Source organism: Cyprinus carpio, chromosome B17, assembly GCF_018340385.1.
Source record: "Cyprinus carpio isolate SPL01 chromosome B17, ASM1834038v1, whole genome shotgun sequence".
Classification (NCBI taxonomy): domain Eukaryota; kingdom Metazoa; phylum Chordata; class Actinopteri; order Cypriniformes; family Cyprinidae; genus Cyprinus; species Cyprinus carpio.
Window position 1 is genome coordinate 9,945,038 of NC_056613.1, and position 19,816 is coordinate 9,964,853.

The 19,816-nt window shown below is 35.7% G+C and overlaps 1 protein-coding gene across 4 annotated transcripts in view; it reads right to left on the reverse strand.

Moving 5' to 3' along the window:
* Nucleotides 1–19,816, reverse strand: part of LOC109101273 (VPS10 domain-containing receptor SorCS3-like) — a 53,091-nt gene that overhangs the window by 20,754 nt on the left and 12,521 nt on the right. For 3 of the 4 annotated variants that reach the window (XR_006156845.1, XM_042742091.1, XM_042742090.1), the window contains exons 2-10: nt 13,946–14,013; nt 8,898–8,997; nt 8,650–8,808; nt 8,399–8,472; nt 6,094–6,158; nt 3,323–3,441; nt 2,127–2,216; nt 1,863–2,042; nt 825–971 (exon numbers count right to left, since the gene is read on the reverse strand). Coding sequence is in view for 3 of the 4 variants with exons in the window: in XM_042742091.1 (XP_042598025.1) it covers nt 825–971; nt 1,863–2,042; nt 2,127–2,216; nt 3,323–3,441; nt 6,094–6,158; nt 8,399–8,472; nt 8,650–8,808; nt 8,898–8,997; nt 13,946–14,013 (1,002 nt within the window). In the remaining variant the exon portion in view is untranslated. The remainder of the gene's footprint in view (nt 1–824; nt 972–1,862; nt 2,043–2,126; nt 2,217–3,322; nt 3,442–6,093; nt 6,159–8,398; nt 8,473–8,649; nt 8,809–8,897; nt 8,998–13,945; nt 14,014–19,816) is intronic. The other variant, XM_042742092.1, reaches the window with a different exon arrangement.

Genomic DNA, 19,816 nt, shown 5'->3' on the forward strand with positions numbered 1-19,816 from the left:
AGTACAGTTAAATGTAATCAACCACCTAGTGATTCAAAACTAATTGCATATGCAATTAAGCAGCAAACTTTTGTTCTGTGTGTACAAGCATCTGAATTCTTGTACCAACGGTTGTTTAAAGTTGGTAATAAGTCCCAAAATACCCAAAGCACAAGGACTGGAAAAAAAATAACTTGTTTCATCTTGTCTTTCTAAAGAATGACAACACGTGTGCAAACACTGAACTCACTGTCTTTTGGTGTAGCAGAAAAAAAGTAATTAAGACTTTCTGAGATCTGCTGATAAATGACCCCAGTTGTTCAATGTATGTTTTAATTGAAATCACCAATCTTCCAGAACAGTGTAAAACATCAGTGAAAGTCATTACAAAGATACAGAGAAGGTACTGTGTCTTAATCAAACCATCAGAAAGCACTGAATTCAGAGCTATTGTTTGGTGGCTGGCGGTTCACCCTCATTTCACTGTGAGACTAAAGGAGTTCCTCTCTGCAGGGCTCCACTCTAAAAATGCATCAAACGAAAAGCGTGTCAACACTTTAATGTCTTGTTTTCGTCTGACCACAGTTAAGAAGGTGTTTCTGAGTGTAATGTAATGTATATTGTGGATGTGCCTGGCTCTGATGGAGTGCTTGTTTTCAAGAAAAGTGGGCGTGGCTGTGGTTGAAGTGGGTGTGTCACTGTAATTGGATCAATATTATTAATAGCTGTTTTATTTTAAATAGTATTTCATCTACTTTGATGTTGGTGATCTATGCTTTTATGGCAACGTGCTCATGATTAGAAGCAAACATATATCTGGTTGAGTTCATTCCAGTGGCTCTCACCAGGTTGCAGTTGATGTCATGTCCTGTGGTGTCTTTTGTCGGAGGCTGTAGTAAGCTCCATGTCTGGCCTTTGTTGTAGGTTATATACGTTGTCATCTGTGCGTCTTCTTTCTTATTGGCTATAATCAGTCCACTGACACCCGCCACCTTGACAAGACAAAAGTGATATGAACTCAAATACTTGAATTTCCTTGTTTTGTGTGTTCATAATAAATAATAATAATAATAATAATAATAATAATAATAATAATAATTAATTTATTATTGATTATTTACTAATGCTTCATTATTATTACTATTATACAGATTATCATAATAAAAATATTATAATTGTTTTTTAATTATATATATTAGTTTGTGTTCTGCTAAATTATTATTATATAACAATTATATAAATATAATAATAAAAATTTTAAATCAGTACATTATTCTTATCATGTTATTGTTATTATTTCTATTACTATTATTATTAATTATATTTTATTACTATTGTTATTACTATTAAAATGTACTTATAATTTTATTTATAATTATATACAATTTATTATTATTCATTAGTATATTCTATATAATAATAATAATAATATTCTTAGTATGAATATTACTTTTATTATTATTATTATTATTATATTTTTTTTATTTTTTTTTTACAATTACAGATATTTGTGTTCTTTGCCTAGAAGCGATGGAAAAGAGGAGAACGAAAGGATATCAGGTTTTACATTACTGCAGATAAGCCTCATTTCTCTTTGCATTTTTGCTTACACTTCATTTTCTGGATGTTATCAGTTGTTCTCATTATCAGATTTTCTTCTTCTCTTTGCATTCTTAGTGTTTAATAGCATAACTTCAAACACTGCTGTTTTGTGCTGCATTGCACTGTTCCCTGTTCTACTTTCAAACATTCCTGGAGAAATCCATGCTAATTACTGAAGTTTTCCTAATTGCACATAACGTGTATTTGTGAACATTCAAGATGGTCGACTTCTTAAACTTAATTGGTGAGCAGCATCAGGCCATACAGTCATATTCGCAGACCTTGTAGACATCCACAATGAGGTTTCCAGCGAGACCACGGGAGGTACGGAGGTTTGGGAGCGAGCGAGTGAAGTAGACTCCAGGTGTGTCAGAGATGTACAGACTGTAGGTGTCATTTTCGTTCCACTCCTGCACTGCTGCCAGCACTTGCCCCTCATCTGTACTGACAATGTGCATGTCCTGCACGTAGAACAGCTGTTAGAGCCACATAAATTTCATCTGACAACTTATTTGTGACAGCTAGTGCTGTGTCATGTATCTTACTTTGGGTAGACAGTATTTAGGGAGCTGTATGGTCCTGAAGGGCCCTCGCTGATAGGACACAAAGTATGTAGTTCTTCCTGCTGTGGTTAACTGATACACACACACACACATAAGTCAGAGAAAGCACAGTTACAAGAATTTACAACAGATCAGCACTTCACACCAATCAGAACTCATGTTTGCTTGTCTATTATAGAGGCTTTCCATTGCTCATGATCCGCTGTTTCAGCATCTCAGAGCAGCTTGGTTCACAGTAAATGCAGTGAACTCCATCTCTGCATGTGCTGTGAGAATTTATATATATGATATACTGTAAATATATATATATATGATTTTGTATAAGTACACAATGCTAAATCAAATATTTGAAGGATTAAATCCATATCTTCCTTTTGAGTCAAACACACAATGTCAAGACCAATTGCAATCTGATAAACATGTACACATGTTGAATGAAGCCAAGATGCAAACACATTATCTAGTTCTCACAGTCCGACTTCACAAAACTCCAAAAAAAGCATTTTGGTAGCAAACTATTGTTTTGGTCAGACTGAAATCGAACTTTTAAAGCGCAGTGTAAATGTATTGAACGTTTGCAAGACCTGACCCACACACACGCACATGTTGTACACACTCTTATCAAGTAGAATGTAGCTATTAGGCTGTAAACATAGTGCATTAAAGCTCTAATGCTTCGATTGATCCAGTGTCAATAGAGCTTGGATGTCCAAAGAATGAGGCAGTGTGTGTGTGTGTGTGTGTCCACTTTTACAGGGTGAGGATGGTGCTACACTGTGTTTTTCCTGCGAGAGGTGTGGGGTGTCAGACAGTCTCTTGTTCTCCTGCGCTTTTTGAATCAATAACCTCATTATTCTCTGTTAACTCAAATCCAACAGCTTCAAGCAACAAAAGTCAAAAGAAAGTTGCTTGTATTGACAGAGGAGGGTCCAGATTTGGAATTCTCACTCAAAACCTTTTCCTCTCCTCCCCTGGCCTGCTATTAAAGATGGAGAGGCTGGTTTCAATGGTTATCACTCACTTACACGCCACTGACAGAGATAAAAGGAGGGCTATAAAAAGAGTCAAACAGAGATTATCGTGAAACACACACACATACACACACTTTTTTGGTATCTCCCACACCAATCTAAATCACAAACGCTTATGCACTTTATGAAACACACACACATCTGTACCTGTAAGAAGATGTATTGGTCCTGCACCACGAGTGAGTTGGTGTCAATTCGGCCGCTGAATGGATACTGCCTACCCTCCTCTGAACACTTTTGTGCTCGGCAGGTAATATACTGCATTTCTGTGAGACACACACACAGAGATTTATCAACACAGGATACGCTTGTGCACAAGAACGCCTTGATCTACACCAAACAAAAAACAGATGATCAATATCTCTCTCACTCTCGCTGGCACACACACACACCCACACAACAAACACAATCTAGAACTTACACACAAACTTCCCACACATCTCTATGTCTAGCCAAATTAATCAGTGCTCTCCATTATCAGTCTCTCTACTAGCTATCCATCCTCACTCAGAAGGGAGAGAAAGAGGGGGTGAGAGTAAAAGTACAGAGAAAGACAAAGGGAGAAAGCAAAGACAGAAAGAAAATAAGAGCCCAACAAAATAAACAACAGATTAGGAATAACTTTTTTATTTTTTTTTTACGGTATCTCTGATATAATATAGGAGATATAATGTCTTTCATTTTAGATATATATATATATATATATTTAAATACGTTTTCAGATCAATTTTAAGCAAGGATTTCTTTTTAAATGACATTTATGGATTTAAACCTGGTTTAGAAGTTTCTCACTGATCTTTACAATGTTCATTAAGAACTTCATTTCAAATCTCTACTTGAACATCAGTATTCTTTTATCTACAAACACCATCCTCTGTGACGATTTAGGACATAGTTCACACAAAAATTAAAAAAATGACATTTACTTCCCCATATATTCCAGATCTATTACTTTATCTCAAAAAACCTCTCAAATCAGTTGTACTTTCACCTTCCAACGCAGCACATCATGTTTGATTAAAAGACACTGATGTCAAGTATGTTTCAGAATGCTTTCACCTTTTCAGCAAAACTGAGTGTACGTATGCACAAAAGCTAGAAAATCCCTTTATAAATCCCAGTCAAGGAAAGATTGTGCATACATGCATCTCCACCCTGTCTCCTCCTCGAAATAACCATACTGTATATGGAGCTTACAACTCCTTGTTTTACTATGCATAACCACATCTGCATATAATTTCCTTGCATATTCCCATCCACGTGACACCATGTTTAACGTCAAAGGTTCAAGACGTTAAGGAAATATGAGATATGGACTAAATGCCATTAGTGCCACATTATTTTTTATTGCCAAAATCATCCAGAATGTTTTAGAATATATCAAAATATCCATAAAAACAAAACTGTTTAGTTCTCAGATAAGCCTATTTTAGAATATACTTGACCTCATTCTTTTCCACTGGCCACATATTATTACAATTGTTTTAAACAATTCAAATCAATTAAAATGTATGCAGATTTGCTGAAAAGGTGAACATCTTTTAGCAATTTTTAGTGGAAACAGATAAGCCTTTAGAGACAGAGTGACACTCGTCATAATCTGAAAACCACGCCCACCGGGGGGAAAACAATCCAACACTCTCCATTGACTAAATATTGCTGGAAGCTGCCTCCTTGTCATTTCTGACTTATAACAAAAAACAGAAATGCTTTAAAGCTGCTGTGTGACAAGGTGTACAGTAAACAAGCTAAAAACCCAGAACTGTGTTTTTATAATCTGTCGACCCAAAAAAACGAGTGATTAAGCGCATTAAGCGCATCAGCTACAAATATGTCTAAATTCACATAGCCTAATTTCGGTTTAACTTCTGAGTAATGACTTTATGTAATTTCAGTGCTTATCTCCATTAATGAGAGTGGAATATTTCATGTAAATGTGTATACCAAAATGAAAACAGAGTTTAAAGTCCTTGTTTACTTCATTACTTTTCTCACTCCAGGAAAAAGAGTGCGTACGCACTCTCAAGAGCATCTGAACATATTTGCATATTTACTATGCCCATTTTGTGTGTACGCAACATTTATATGAGGCACTGGTCTTTTTGCAAACCCATTTGACCAATTAGATCAAAGGAGTGATTAACTGGCAAATCTGGCATCACTAGCTCTGATTCTAAACCACTGATAGAAAACACACATGACATGAGGATTTTACCGTGGTATTTTACTGTAAAAAGGGTCTAGCAATACCAATGCTTGTGTAAATGTCTTTGAAGTGCAGCTCACTAAATTCCTATTCCTGTCATTCCAGTTCAGCTTCCTTCAGGGTGTGGCCAATTTGCAGCTCATGAATTGAAAAGCAGCCAATTCTTCAATTCAGAATTTTGCCCAACTCTGATTCCACATGCCTGCTCTACTGTGAAAGCATGGACAGATAAGATAGCCTATTAAATAGAATGGACTGAAAGAACTTGTTCAAATCCTTCTTTTAGAAGGGGTTTGATTATTACCGCCTGAAAACTAAAGAAGCTTTTGCCACCTTCTCCATTTCCCAGTGCTTCAAATTTAGTTTGGTGTAACCACTGCATCACTCATAACACATTTAAATGTATTGCTGTTGTTAGATTGTCCGTAGCTTAGGGCCTGTTGTGTTGTGTCAGGCTCATATCAATAGAGTTTAATGCACAACACTGTCCCACAAGGATAAAACACAAGCACAACAGTCTCACAGAACGAAGCCAGAACCATTTACTATTGAATTTACTGTTGTCCACAATTCACCTGTTCATTTTTCACTGCGACACTGAAAAAAAAGCATAGGCGAGAGTGCGAGGAGGGGAGGAAGAGAGAAACTGAAAAAAGCAGAAGAAAGACAGACAGGATTTAAGGGGCAAAAGAAGGAAAAGAAAGAGACTAACGTCCACTGTCAGTTCGAGCCTCGATGTGCACCAGGTCTGCCTCTTTATCCAGACCACTCAGCGCCCTGAAAATGAAAAAAGAAAAAGACAGAAAACAAAAAAGGACAGAAGAGAAGAAAACAATCAGGAAGGGCTCCAGTGGAGAGGAGATGAAGAAGGAAGGAAAGAGAAGGAGGTGCCAGCAGGGGACGGACGGATGAGTACGGTAATAGCATGAGAGTGATGGAGTGATGGAAGAGGAGAGGGGAAGGATGGAGGGGTAGTGATGGACAGCATAATTCCACTGCTCCAGTAGGAGACAGTCTGTCTCCAGTGAATCCTTATTGTTGCTCTGATAGCAATTAATCACACACACAAACACACACAGAGCTCGCTCCCACAAACCATTCTCCGTCGCATACACACTTTCATATCTTACCTATTTTCACACACTCACCATCATATCCTCTTTCTGAGGTTTTTAATCATCTTAACGGCTTGTCTTTTGTTATCCATATTTTCTTCTGAGACAGTTTGAACACAATCACAATCTGATATCTTACAATCCAAAATTAAACCTTTCAGTAAAAATCTGATATTCCACCTCTACAGGTTTGATATTAAGTCCTATTTACAGTCTCAATCTCAAATTAATATTAATCTCAATCTGAATTTGAGCATCTCTCTTATTGGATGTCTGATATTAAACCCCTTCTTCTAAACATCTCTATCAGTTCTAGTGTGACATTAAAAGCCCTTAAAAGGCTGTTTTCTTGAGATCACAATGTAATTTTCTTGTCATCTCAATATAAAGGTTTTCATGTGATCTTGATTTGGGAACTGCATGCTGCTCAGCATTTCTATGGTCAGCTGCAAACTGCAGAAGTCCCGGTCCCTCGAGTTGGCAGGCAATGAAATTAAAGATAAAGTTGTAGCCTCAATCTCAAGTGTCAGACTGTGATTTGGAAGTGGTCCATCACTGACAGACAGTGAGATATATCAGCTGGAGTGGGTTCCTGATGGAAGTAAAACCAATTTGCTCATCTACGACGCATTTGTATATGTTCACTACCATATTTTATTTTAATGCAACGATGCATTAAATTGATCAAAAGTGGCAGTAAAGATATTTAAAATTTTAGAAAAGTATACATTTTTTAAATAAACTTTGTATTCATCAAAGAATCCTAAAAAAATATATTTTTTAAAATGTATCTTGTATTTATTAGCATTTATTATTATTATTGATTATTGTTATTTATAAATATATATAAAATATAATATAAAATGTATAATTTTCTTGAACCTGAAATGTCAAAAATGTTTTAGTATATGTAGAAATTGATATTAATAGAGATTTATAAATTGTGTAAATGTATTGTTCATTGTTAGTTCATGATACCTAATGCATTAACAAATCAAACCTTATTGAAAGTTTTACCAAAATAATACTACATTCAATATTCTCAGTCAGAGTCCCAGTCTAAGATTAAAGCACTTCTCAAAATCTCGGTCTGAAAATAACCCATCTTTCAATGATCTGTCTGAGGTTCAACATCTCTCTCAATCCCATTCAGACTTTAAACTTAGACTTGGATAATTGAAGGGGGGTTAAACATTCCTCTCAAACCCAGTCTGATACCGAGACCTATTATAGTCTGAGGTTAAACTTTTCCATTTTCCCTTTCTGTAGACACCAAACCTGACGAAGCAGGGCTTCAGTGACACAAACACAATCAGAACAGTATATGTGTGTGTGTGTGTGTGTGTGTGTGTGTGTGTCGCAGTACAAAGCAGCAAAGAAAAGCTGTATTGTATATATTTTTGAAAGGATGTAGAGAAATGTGTGTGTGCATGCATAGGGATGTTAAACCCAGGGGTGAAGACATGTTGTTGGTTGTCTCCACAGCTCATCGAGCATGTGACAGGCAACCAGTTATTTTGACTACACCTCACACAAACACAGAAAACTCACACTGATGGGATTAAAATATAAAGCCTGATCAAAATTCCAAACATACGCTAATATGAAGCACAGGGGAGAGAAAAGTGACATGACAGTGAGATAGATGGAGGTAGATAGAGAAAGATAGAAGGGAAAGAGACATACAAAGTGTATATATGTAAGTTTATCAGTGTCAGTGTTTTGGATGTAGAGAGTGGGTTTAATATTGGATTAATTTTCAGTCTGTGATAGTGTGTGTGCGCATGCAGGTATATTCTTGCAGTCAGATTAATTTTCAGTGTGAAATTGCACTGTAGGCGTGTTATATGAGATTGATGATCAGTAAAAAAATTACTCCGTCTGTGTGTGTGTGTATCGTACCAGTAGAATCGCCCCGGAGTTACTCTCTCATGAACAAGAATCCACTTTTTACCAAAGTCCACCGAGCTATACAGCTGCAGCCAAAAGAGAAATAGACACATTCACTGTAAGATCCCTAACTGCAGCCAACAAAGGTAATTATCTTGCTCACACTTAATTATCCACATTATCTGCTTTTAATTGTTCAGTAGAAGTAAAACCTCTTGAGGCTGTGCAAGTGTATGTGTGTGTGTGTGTGTGTGTGTGTATACCCTCTGATCATGGCTATAGGCCAGTATCCAATTCTCCTGAGTAGGGTGAAACAGAAGACTCATGATATAGAAGTTAATATTGAACTTTTGAAAAGTGGCTCCTTCATCAGAACTGATAAGTAAACTACTCTCCACCTCCGGATCAGATAAAATCAGGATCTGAGGAAGAAGAAGAATTATATTAGCTAGATATTTTCTATCTGACAGTTTAATACGTCCGTATCTCTGATGCATAAGAACACACTCACCTTCCTCTTATTGGTCGGACAGACGTACAGATAGCTCAGCATCGTTCTGATCATCACTTTATCTGTCAGCTTCTCGTATGTTGTCCCAAAATCTACTGACCTACAAATACAAACAAAGGTCACTGATGTGATGCCCATTTTTTATCTGTTAATTTATTTTAAATATGGAAACACTTTATATTTGTTAATATTAGTTAACTGCATTAGTAAAAAATATTTCTAAATCATTTATTAATGTTAATTTCAACATTTATGAAGACATTTTTAAAAGATTTATCTGTTAATATTATTTAATGGAACTTAGCTAACATGAACCAATAATGAACAGCTGTATTTTTATTAAATTAAGTTTACAAAGATGAATAAATACTGTTATAAATGTATTGCTTATTATTATTTAAAGGGACAGTTCAACCAAAAATAAAGCTCTCAGATTTCATCCAAAATATCTTAATTTTTTGTTCCGAAGATGAGCGAAGATCTTACTGGTTTGAAACGTCATGAGGATGAGTAATCTACTGTATATGTTTAATGTAATAAAAGTAATCTTTTTGTGAAGTATTAATAATATTAACAAATTCAACTTTTGATTTTTATAATAATGTAGTAGCAAATGTTTAAAATAACTTTAAATTAATAAATATTTCAGAAGTATTTGTCTCTGCTAGTTCATTTTAATTAACATAGTTAACAAGTAATGGAACCTTATTAGTTTAAAATTAAAATCCAATTCATACAATAACTTGAATACACCTCTTCTATGGTAAACTATAAAAATCCAAAACTATGACATTTATAGGTTAGTTATTCATGTTTGAAAGAAAAATGAATAAAAATGTATATATACCAAAAAAAAATGAGTACACTGTTCACTGACACAAGAAAAATGTTACTTGATGATTTCACTGCACGAGCCATTAAACTGAAACTTTTTTCAGCGTAGAAGTTTTTCAGCGTAGAAGTTTTTCAAAACAATATAAAAGCAATATAAAGAGTATTTCTAGGCAACTGAAACATATCTTTAGATTTTCCTTACTTTTAAGATGTTTCCTTTTCTTTAGTATAGACGCTCGTGTGTCATTGATTTCAAACAAAGCAAAGTAAAAACACAAAAGAAGAGCTGAGGATTTTTTTAAGCTATTCAGCTTGTCCAAACCGGGCGACACAAGACATTTCCTGAATCATATGATTTTTCTGTCCTCATTGAAAGGACAAAAGCGACAAAAGAGTCTTTAAGAACATGTTGAACATACAGCTGTGTGGATCAGGATTTTGGACCAGTTCGATTTCACAAACTATCACTAGGAAGGACAGAAACCAAAATACCAAAATGTCTTGTTGCCATCACAGCTGGTTAGTACAAAAACTCAAAATAACATGGACATGTGGACACAGTCTTTTGCCTTTTTATTAGACAGGCACAATAAAAGGTGACAGGAAACATCATGGGCCATGTTAGAACCCACATCCCCCACGCGAGCTCTATAACTCGATGTGTCAGGAGCACGGCGCGCCACATCTGCAGCGAAGCTGAGATTTTCAGAAGTCATTGGCGTAATTAACTGAAGCTGTTGTGTATGCGCACATCTCCTTTCCATCGGAACTCATTAACACCGTCTCTTCTCCAGCAGGTACGACAGCAGACGGGAGAGTCTGCCGAACTCTTACAAGTATAATAACGCTAATGGTTTTAGGCCAGACAGTTGCTGGAGAAGCACACGTGTATGTGCCGTCTGAAGCATTATCTCCTCGAGTGCTCATCTCTGAATGCGCTGAGAGTGCTCATACTCTGACACTTTTACCATCGGATACAATTACACGGCCATTCAAAGCTGTTGAGGTTATTTGGGTTGTGTAAGCTGTAGCAGCACAGGTGAAGAGGAAGATGGTTCTCTGAGCGCCCTCGAACGGTGCTGAGTGCCTGCCCTAAAAAGCTCCTCTGACGTTTTTGGTCCGGTCAAGCTTCCCTCTCACTCTCTCTCTCTCTCTCTCTCCTCCAGCAGATCTGCACTGTACTCAAGAGGACATTACTCCTCCTCTCAGGACAAATACGCCTGGGTACGTGTGTGTGATTTAACAATTGCATAGGCAGGATGGATACTTTTTAGAGCGTGTATCTTTATTTTAAAACACAGGAGAGTGTGATTAACTAGCTCCTCTGAATGAGCCGTGATTTGTCTTCATATTTTTTTTCTCTTTTTATGCCGCCAACAGCAACATTCATTAATCATTCATACTGTTATTACCGACATCATTTACTACAGCCTGCAAGCTGAGCTTTAACATTCACCTCTTTTAATAACACGATGCCACATCCCTCCCCCCGCTACTCTCTCTCTCTCTTTCTTTCTTTCTTCCATTCGCTCTCTCTTTGTTCCTCCTTCTCTCCCATTCCTCCACTTTCCTTTTCCTCATTTCCTGTTTATGCCATTTCTGTTTGTGGAAGTTTGATAATGGCTTTCTGTTTTTTCTCTCTGTAAACCCCCCAGCTCACCTCCCTCTCTGAGTGACACACACCAGGAGAAGAAATCTCATCAGGGCTTGCAGCCAAAAAGAAATTAAACAAAGCCTCCCTTCAAGGTGATTGCAGTGTGTATGTGTGTGCGAGCGCGAGCATTTGTGTCTATGCACGCGTTTGCAGTGATGGCATGTTGATTAAGGATGATGTCATATTACATATCTCCCAAAACATATCAAGTAGTCCGTTTAATTATTGCAAACAATTATTGTTTTCATTATTCTTTTAATTAAAATGAACAAAAGTCCATCCAACTATCAGCTGTACTGACGATGAAGATCACGTTGCGCTTGTGGCTACAATTACTCTTTAGTTCAATTCCATTTACATCCAGGTGTTATTTATGGAGTTTTTGTGTGAATCATAATTTTAATAAGTGGAAAAATCAAGCACATAACTATAATAAATAGAGTAATTAAATTTAAGGTGCAGAGAGGTGGTTATGTTGTATTATTAGGCTGATTTAAATAAAGCACTTATCATTTTAGTTTTGTCCTAAAAACTTTAAAAATAAATATTTAAATTAAATTAAGGACAAAAAATTTTCAGTTCAACATTGAACAGAAGCATTACTTCAACAGTATGAAGCATAAAAGTAAACGGGCTATACAAGTTCAGACAGAACCAGTTACCCATTAAAAAATTTAAATTAAAGGTACTTTAATTGCAGTGAACTCTAGATTTCACTGGGAGCCATTTTAATGGATAAAATAGTTTGGAAATGCTCAAGTGAGAAGCGCCCCAGTTGAGCGGGGAATTTTTAAAAAGACCCTTTCAGACAGCCAGAGAGAAATGCACCGCAGTAGTCTAATCTGAAACTTAAAAAAGCATACTAAAGTACGACAAGCTTCTCAGAAACTTGTAAAAAGCCAGAAAAAAAGTGTTTTGTGAATAGTGAGGGTTTATAAATGAGTAAATGATTGTTCTCTGTGATATGAAGTCGAAATTAATGGGGGGAAAAATTCAAAAAGTGAGGTGACAGAATGTATAGTCAGTGCTTTCTTTCTTTATGTACAAGCCTGGCTTACACAGCTACCTTGCAATTCTTTTCTTTCCATTGTCTACGCACTATGACAGAGAGAGAGACAGAGAGAGAGAGTCGGGTCATGGTACAGAGCGTCCCAGGAGAAGACAGGGATTAAGTACTTCACCCAGGGGCATATCAGCAATGGTCAGTGAAAGTGCTTCCGAGCAGAATTTCATCCCAGATCTTTGCCATTCATATAGTCTGCTGTACTTGCCACTTACTGTAGGCACTTGTGGCTAATGTATAAATGTGTGTTGATTTGTAATGAGCTGGAAGCGTAATACTAATACCACAGCATTATCAGATCATTTCATTCAGGCTGGTTCAGCAATGCTGCAGTAGTTACAAGGTTCACACCAGTTACTATCAGAAGAATGCAAGCTTAATGTCCCTGCCCTTTTCCTAGCACTGTAACAAAATGGTCCCTGTGCTCTCACTATAAAATACTGAGTAAAAAATATAGAGTCCGTAACACACACCCATGTGGAACGGCAAACTTTACATACAGAAGTCGTACAACAGCCGATTCTGTATTTACATTAATTTATGATGAGCTGCCCCTTGTGAAAAAGAAGTGAGCTTAATTCTAATGAACGTTTGCTATAGTGTGCTTCAAATCTTAAAAGTATATTTAAAAAACAGTTTCTTACTACACATTTGTACATTTTTAAAAAAGGGCACTGTAATAATGTCAAATGAAATGTTTTAAAGTAAATTTTAATAACTGTTTAAATAGCCATTTGTCATACTTGGCTGAATTCCACTTGATGTGTTGACTAACATACTAAAGCACATGTAAAGGACTTTGATTATAATTACATACAATTTTATTGTATTATAATTGCAATATAATTTGTTAAAACTACATACTAAATATCAAATATTCCATATCATTAAAAAATTACAAACAAAAATACAACTAAATAAATACAAAACAACAATCAAAAATAGAAAATATAAAAACATACCAAAAAAGTTTGTCAACAAATGACATAAATGTATATTTTAGCTTACCATAAATGTGTCAGTACTTTCAGCAGTAGACTTTAACCATATTTCTAAAACAATAGGAGGAATTATGAAATTTCATATAAAGATATAATTAAATCCTACCTTTTAAAAAGCAGTTTAAGTTAAACTATTTGCATATAATTTTAAACTATAATACCTTTTCATTGAATTGCATTATCATGCAGTCACCATCCCACCTTCTTGATTGGTCAGTTATGTACAATGTCTGCACACAACTGGTCAAACTACTTTTCTGTCATTAATTTCAGCAAACTTCCAAATGATAGGAAAACCAAGCCAAATCCCAGATACTTCAGGCAATTTAGAAATTCCAAACAGGACATGTCCAGGAAAAAGAGAACATATGATAAACCTATAAGTTCATTTTTTAAAACAAACTAAAGAGTACTTTATTTTCACAAGGGGTGCCAGAGCACTGATGCTCATATAACTGAATAAACTCAGAGTTTCCATTCACAGAAGTAGGTTTACCTCCATAGCGAACTCTCCGTCACGGTTCCCAGGTTAAAGTCGAACAGTTTTGTCAAAATCAGGATCACCTGAAAGAAAAACACGCAGACATTTAACAAATCACCCAGAAATCTCCATTTACACATTTCCCCAGCTACAGCGCTCTTAATGTGCTACGCTAAATGATAAAATGTCTGTCAGCTAGCCTCGCAGTGATGGATGAGAGTAAATATCAGGTGTGAATTTTATTATCTTGAGATGACAGCAGAATAAGAGGCAATGCACTCAGAGCCAGGACAGCCTGATGGAGGTAATGATGATCAGGGGAAGAGGAGAGAGAGAAAAAAAACATGACGCTGTACACACATACGCTAAAACACAAACACGCTCAAGCTGTCAAATGTCACGCTGAAACGTGGCAGGTAAAATGCTTTGCTCTTCCCACCTGACAAAACATTCTGAGCACACACTCATAAACAACAGCGAACAAACGAGCATCTGTCTTTCCACTGCAAGTTTTTACCACAAAAAAAGAAAGGGATAGAGAGAGACTTTGAATCAAAAGCAGACAGTAAGTGGTCCCTTTGCGACCATGCCTGTGTGAGAACACAGTCTTCAGTATCGCGTCCACACACTAATTAATATTAGTCTAAAAGGTCCAATATTTCATTTCACACTCCATGATTGTTCCCTAATGAGAGTTCAGTCAACAGGAGTATTATCATTAACCTAAAAGAAAATCGAGCAATAATTCACAAAACGGATGCGGATGCAAACACAGCCGTTATAGGAAAACCTATTCCAGCAGACTGTGACTTTACTAACGCCGCTATACCAGGTCCTGTGTTTGCGTATGCGTGTGTGCGCAACCTTCACTCCTCACGGCCCCACCTGTGACGGGACGTTTTCATCTGAGGTTAATTAACCAATCAGAGGAGGACAAACTATTAGCATATCCAAATACAGCATATCTGAAAGAGCAGGACCCCAGTCAAACTCACTCAGCTTCCTGAACCAGCGAAACCACCGTGATACTAGAACTAATTACATCTCCTGAAAGAGCCAAAGAGAGAGAGACCGGTGTCCATGGGACTGAAAATGAATATTAATATCAAAGTTGAGGTTTCTATTGTCCGTTTCTATGAGGTCAATAATATGTGCAGGGATCTTATGCAGATTTAATTACATTTGCATATGAATGTGGGTTTGATCAGTTCATGTTCAAGCTAAGATCAGATTCAGTTTAAACATGAATGACTTACTGTCATATTACAGTCAATACGCTGAGGTCTGTTCAGTCGCTTTATTCTTCTAACCTCAAATACATGAAAAAGCTTTGCCATTACATTCATCTTTTTGTTCCTCTACCTTTTGTTCTCTCTGAAATAAATGTTTCATTACATGCGAAACATGTCAACATTGTTGAAGACTCAACATTCCTGTCTTTTTCAGCTGGAGCCGGTATGTCATAAAATCCGTATTACACGCCGAATCCTACAACTGAACATTTCCATTTCCATAATTCCCATATCTATTTCATTTACTTTATTGCATTTGCCCATGAAATATGATTATCTAAATTGCAGCTTATAGTGCTGTGTATGGCCATTTTGTTGTGCTCTGCGTGATACCATGGAAACAAGTCCTGCTAAGACCAATCAGTATCCACTGAAGGCTGCTCACTTGACAGTGACAACAAGTAGCAGTGAAATCAAAAACAATAACCGGAGTAAGAACAGATGGTATAGTACTACTAACATAGCTGATGTGTCTTCCAGAGGAAAATGAGAATACTTTTTACAGCTTTTGAGACGGAAACGGCAAGACATCACTTTAGGAACCCCTTTTTTTTTCTCAAACTGGATGTTTACTCTAGTGCCTACAAGCTTTAAAAAAACAGTAGGATTGACTAAAAGTGTATTGTATGTGTGTATATTTTCGTATTACACAAAAAGACATCAGGTGTACACAGTAAAAAATGCACATGCAATATAAGCAACCAGTTTTTGCCTATAAGTATTTTTCCAATGTTAAAATGACATAAACAATGTCTACTGAACCTTTATTCTGTGGCCCAATATTTAACAATGTTAGAATGCAATTAAACTTTTGATTACATTAAACTATAATTTACTAATTCAGAATATTCCAACATTAATGTACACTGTAAAAAAAAAAACAAGTGTAATTTTAACTGTAAAATTTAGTAAAAACGCTACAGAAAAAAAAACTGTTAATAGGTTAACAGTAAGTTACAGTAAAAATTGTAAAAGATCTAACCAGACATTTCATGTAATTTTACAGTAAAATGCTGTTAATTTAGGTACAGATTTTAGAAGTAAAAAAGAACAAATAAATGTATAATTTACAGTCAAAAACTGTAAACTGATATTCCCAGAATTCCATGCGTGACACTCCACATTTGAAAGTATTTTGTTTAAATAATCATGTTTTTTAATAGTTTTTTAATAGTTAACAGTTATGTACATCTGGGCATTATGTTACATCTTCTGTTGTTTAATGAGTGTTTATTGCATTATTTAAGTGTCGTGTGTTACCATGATGGTGTTTTGTGTTTGCATGAATGACTCTGTGCACCTTCTATATATTAATATATACTTCTGCTTGTGGCAAAGCTTCTTGTGATGAGCTTTGATTCTTCATGTGGCTTTCTCTTTTACCACCTGCATTATTATGGTGGTTCACAGTATGTTAAAGGTACAAAACAAATTTTAATAGTAGTGTGTGTTGTTGAATTGGTTTAAATTCAAAATTTCTTGTTTGTAAATGACAGTTTTATACTGTAAAAATACCATAAATGTGTTTACAGTTTTCTGTATTTTTTTTTTATTTTTTTTTTTACAAAATTATTCTGGCAACCACAGCAGCCAAGATTATTTGTGACCCTTGACCACAAAACCAGTCTTAAGTGTCAATTTTTTTGAAATTGATATTTATACATTTATGAATAAATAAGCTTTCCATTGATGTATGGTTTATTAGGATCGGACAATATTTGGCTGAGATACAACTATTTGAAAATCTGGAATCTGAGGGTGCAAAAAGCTACAAAATATCTTCATGGAACATGATCTTTACTTAAAAGAAAAAACGATAATATTGACCCATACAAGGTTTTTTTTTTTTTTTTTTTTTGGCTATTGCTACAAATATACCCCAGTGACTTAAGACCTTTGTGGTCCAGGGTCACATTTTGTAAAAACTACAGAATTTCTTTTACAGTGTACAGTATGTGTTTCATCCATCTTCAATAAGATCTGAAATCAGTTCTGTTTAAGTCATTTTAATTTAGCCAAAGTAATATGTACCCAGTGGCTTGAATAACAATAGTTTAGTTTATTAGTCTTCTTAATCATAAGTATATCAGTATAGCATCTGTGCCTGCAGAATTCCACAGAAACCTTTGCAGATGTCTGCAGAATTACAACACACATTGCATGCTCATTTATTACAAGACTCTGGCTAGGCTAATCTGATGACGCTTTTAGAAACTAATAAAAGTGAAGTACTCTAAGCACATTTAACATGTTTTGCCATATTGCTATAAACTCATTAAAGGTCAGCAATCTGCATGTTTACCCCCCGAAAAAATACAGAATACATTAAAAATTTAGCAGATTTCAACGTTTGACCAATTCTTACAATAATGTTCTAACTATTCATAGTAATCACCTTTTTTGCACAAACAAGGACCAAAAAAATATTTGAATACCCCCCCACCCCCCCCCCCACTGATTACTATTTTCCAAGTTACTACCCAACTAAAAATCTTTGTGTTTTTTTTTTATTTTTTTATGTTGTTGTGGACCATGACATTTTGAAGAAGACTCAAGGCTATTCTCAAAGAGGACCATAAGCCTTTTAAAATCCACTCATGGGAAATCATGATACACCTGTAAACTTCAGCTTTTAAGCCATAACTTTTTAAAAATGAAATAATATATGGAGTGGGACAGGTTGACATTTTAAATCAATTTGTTGACTGAAAGTCTTACTTTCTCCATTTTTCTTTTGAAGCCATTATAGAATGTGGTATTCTTTTTTTTTTTTTCTAAGAGAAGAATAAGGCCTGTGAGGGTTTTCTAGTTTCCTAGCCACAGAACATAAACAATACCGTTCTTGGCTTAACTAAATGCAACTTGAACTGGGGATTTTGGTTTCAGTAGAATACCAGCCTCTGGCACCTCAACTAAATCGACATTTTGAGCAACAAATAAACAGCCTCAGGCAAAATGAAATGAAACTACTGTAGGACTGTCAAATAGTGTCAATAATTCATGATTATCTCATCTCATCACTAACACGTTAACACTTAATAATGTGTATGTGTTGGATGTATGTGTTTCTCAAAATGCACAAAAAATACAAATTCTAAACCAATACAAAGCTGCAGTAAGTAAATAACATAATTTTACATACAATTATATGAAAAATGTTCTTTGTTGATTGTCTTAAGTAATGTTTTTACAATAATACAATATTTATTGAGCTTTGATGACAAATCACACCATACAAAAAGTGCATATGACTTTAGATTTGTTAATTCCATCTGGATTTTATTTGTAAAAAAAAATGTTTAAGTACACAACAAAACAGCTGTAACATCAAACGATAAATGTGTTGAAAAACATAACACATTTAATGAATCTCACACATCAACACATTCACTTTCATGCTTCAAATCACAGTGCCTGAAATGCCAAACTATATGCTAAAGAGCGGAACATTATTGACTAGGCCAAGTAACGATATTTGCCAAATTACTTTTTTTAGTGTTGGTATAGCAATCAACCCTATTGGAGAGTAAAACAGACTAGAGGCTCATGATTCCCCAGCAGGTTGTCTGAGGCAAAAATAACCTAGCAAACCATGCTCGTACCTGAAAGCAAACAGCGGCAATCTGGGACCGCAAGCACAAACAATCAAGAAAACAAGAAGACCCATTTTAAGTGGTAATTTTACTGCAAATGATGAAGGCCATAATTAAAACTGTTTCCGAAACCCTACACAACAAAATCACATTAACATGGCGAGGTGATTAAAAAGTCTGTATGTTCTGTGTCAGTTTTTCGGTCAGAGACTTTGTTTTCAAACACAAAGATGAATTCAATTAAAATGGTGAAATGAAATGGAACTACCTGCTCATTGTTCCACTGGCATTCCAACAGCAAAATGCAGTCAGAGTAAAGCACTGAATTTTCCATTGCAATACTGTTTCTATGAGAGCAGAGAAACACGTTCATTGTGATTCTGCTCTCAAAGGAGTCGCGTAGCACATTGTGACTTTTGTTTCTCTCTGGTGGACTTCGCAGCTCATATCTCAGTGTTTTTGGCACTAATTTGTTTCTGTGTACTGTAATACACTCCTTGAGTTAGCGCCAAACTGAAATTTATGCTCACAATTTGAATAAAATACAAAGGACGGAGGAATCTTTATTCTCTCATAAATCCAGTGATCATGAACAGACTGGGAATAATATATCAGTTTAACTCTGGTGGAATTGAAACAATCAGTTTCGATGTGTGCTTGGAGTGTGTGGAATATTAATCCAACATTCCTCACTTTTTCATTTTCCCCCCTTTTCATTCCCTTTTATAGTGTTTCCTCCTCGATCTGTCTTCTAGTGCTCTCTGAGTATCATGTTTAGACGCTGCCGTATGAATCAATAAACCTCAAGGCATTAAAATATGTTACAAAATTGGGGGAGGGGATGGGATGAAAAAGTAGAATTGATTTTTTAAAGTGGTTCATTTTAATAAAATACAGCTGTATTATCATATGCTTTGCATGTCTGAATAGTATAACGAGGTAGGGCAAAAATGGAGGTTGAATGGAAGGCCTGCATTCATGGTATCATAAATTCTGCGGTA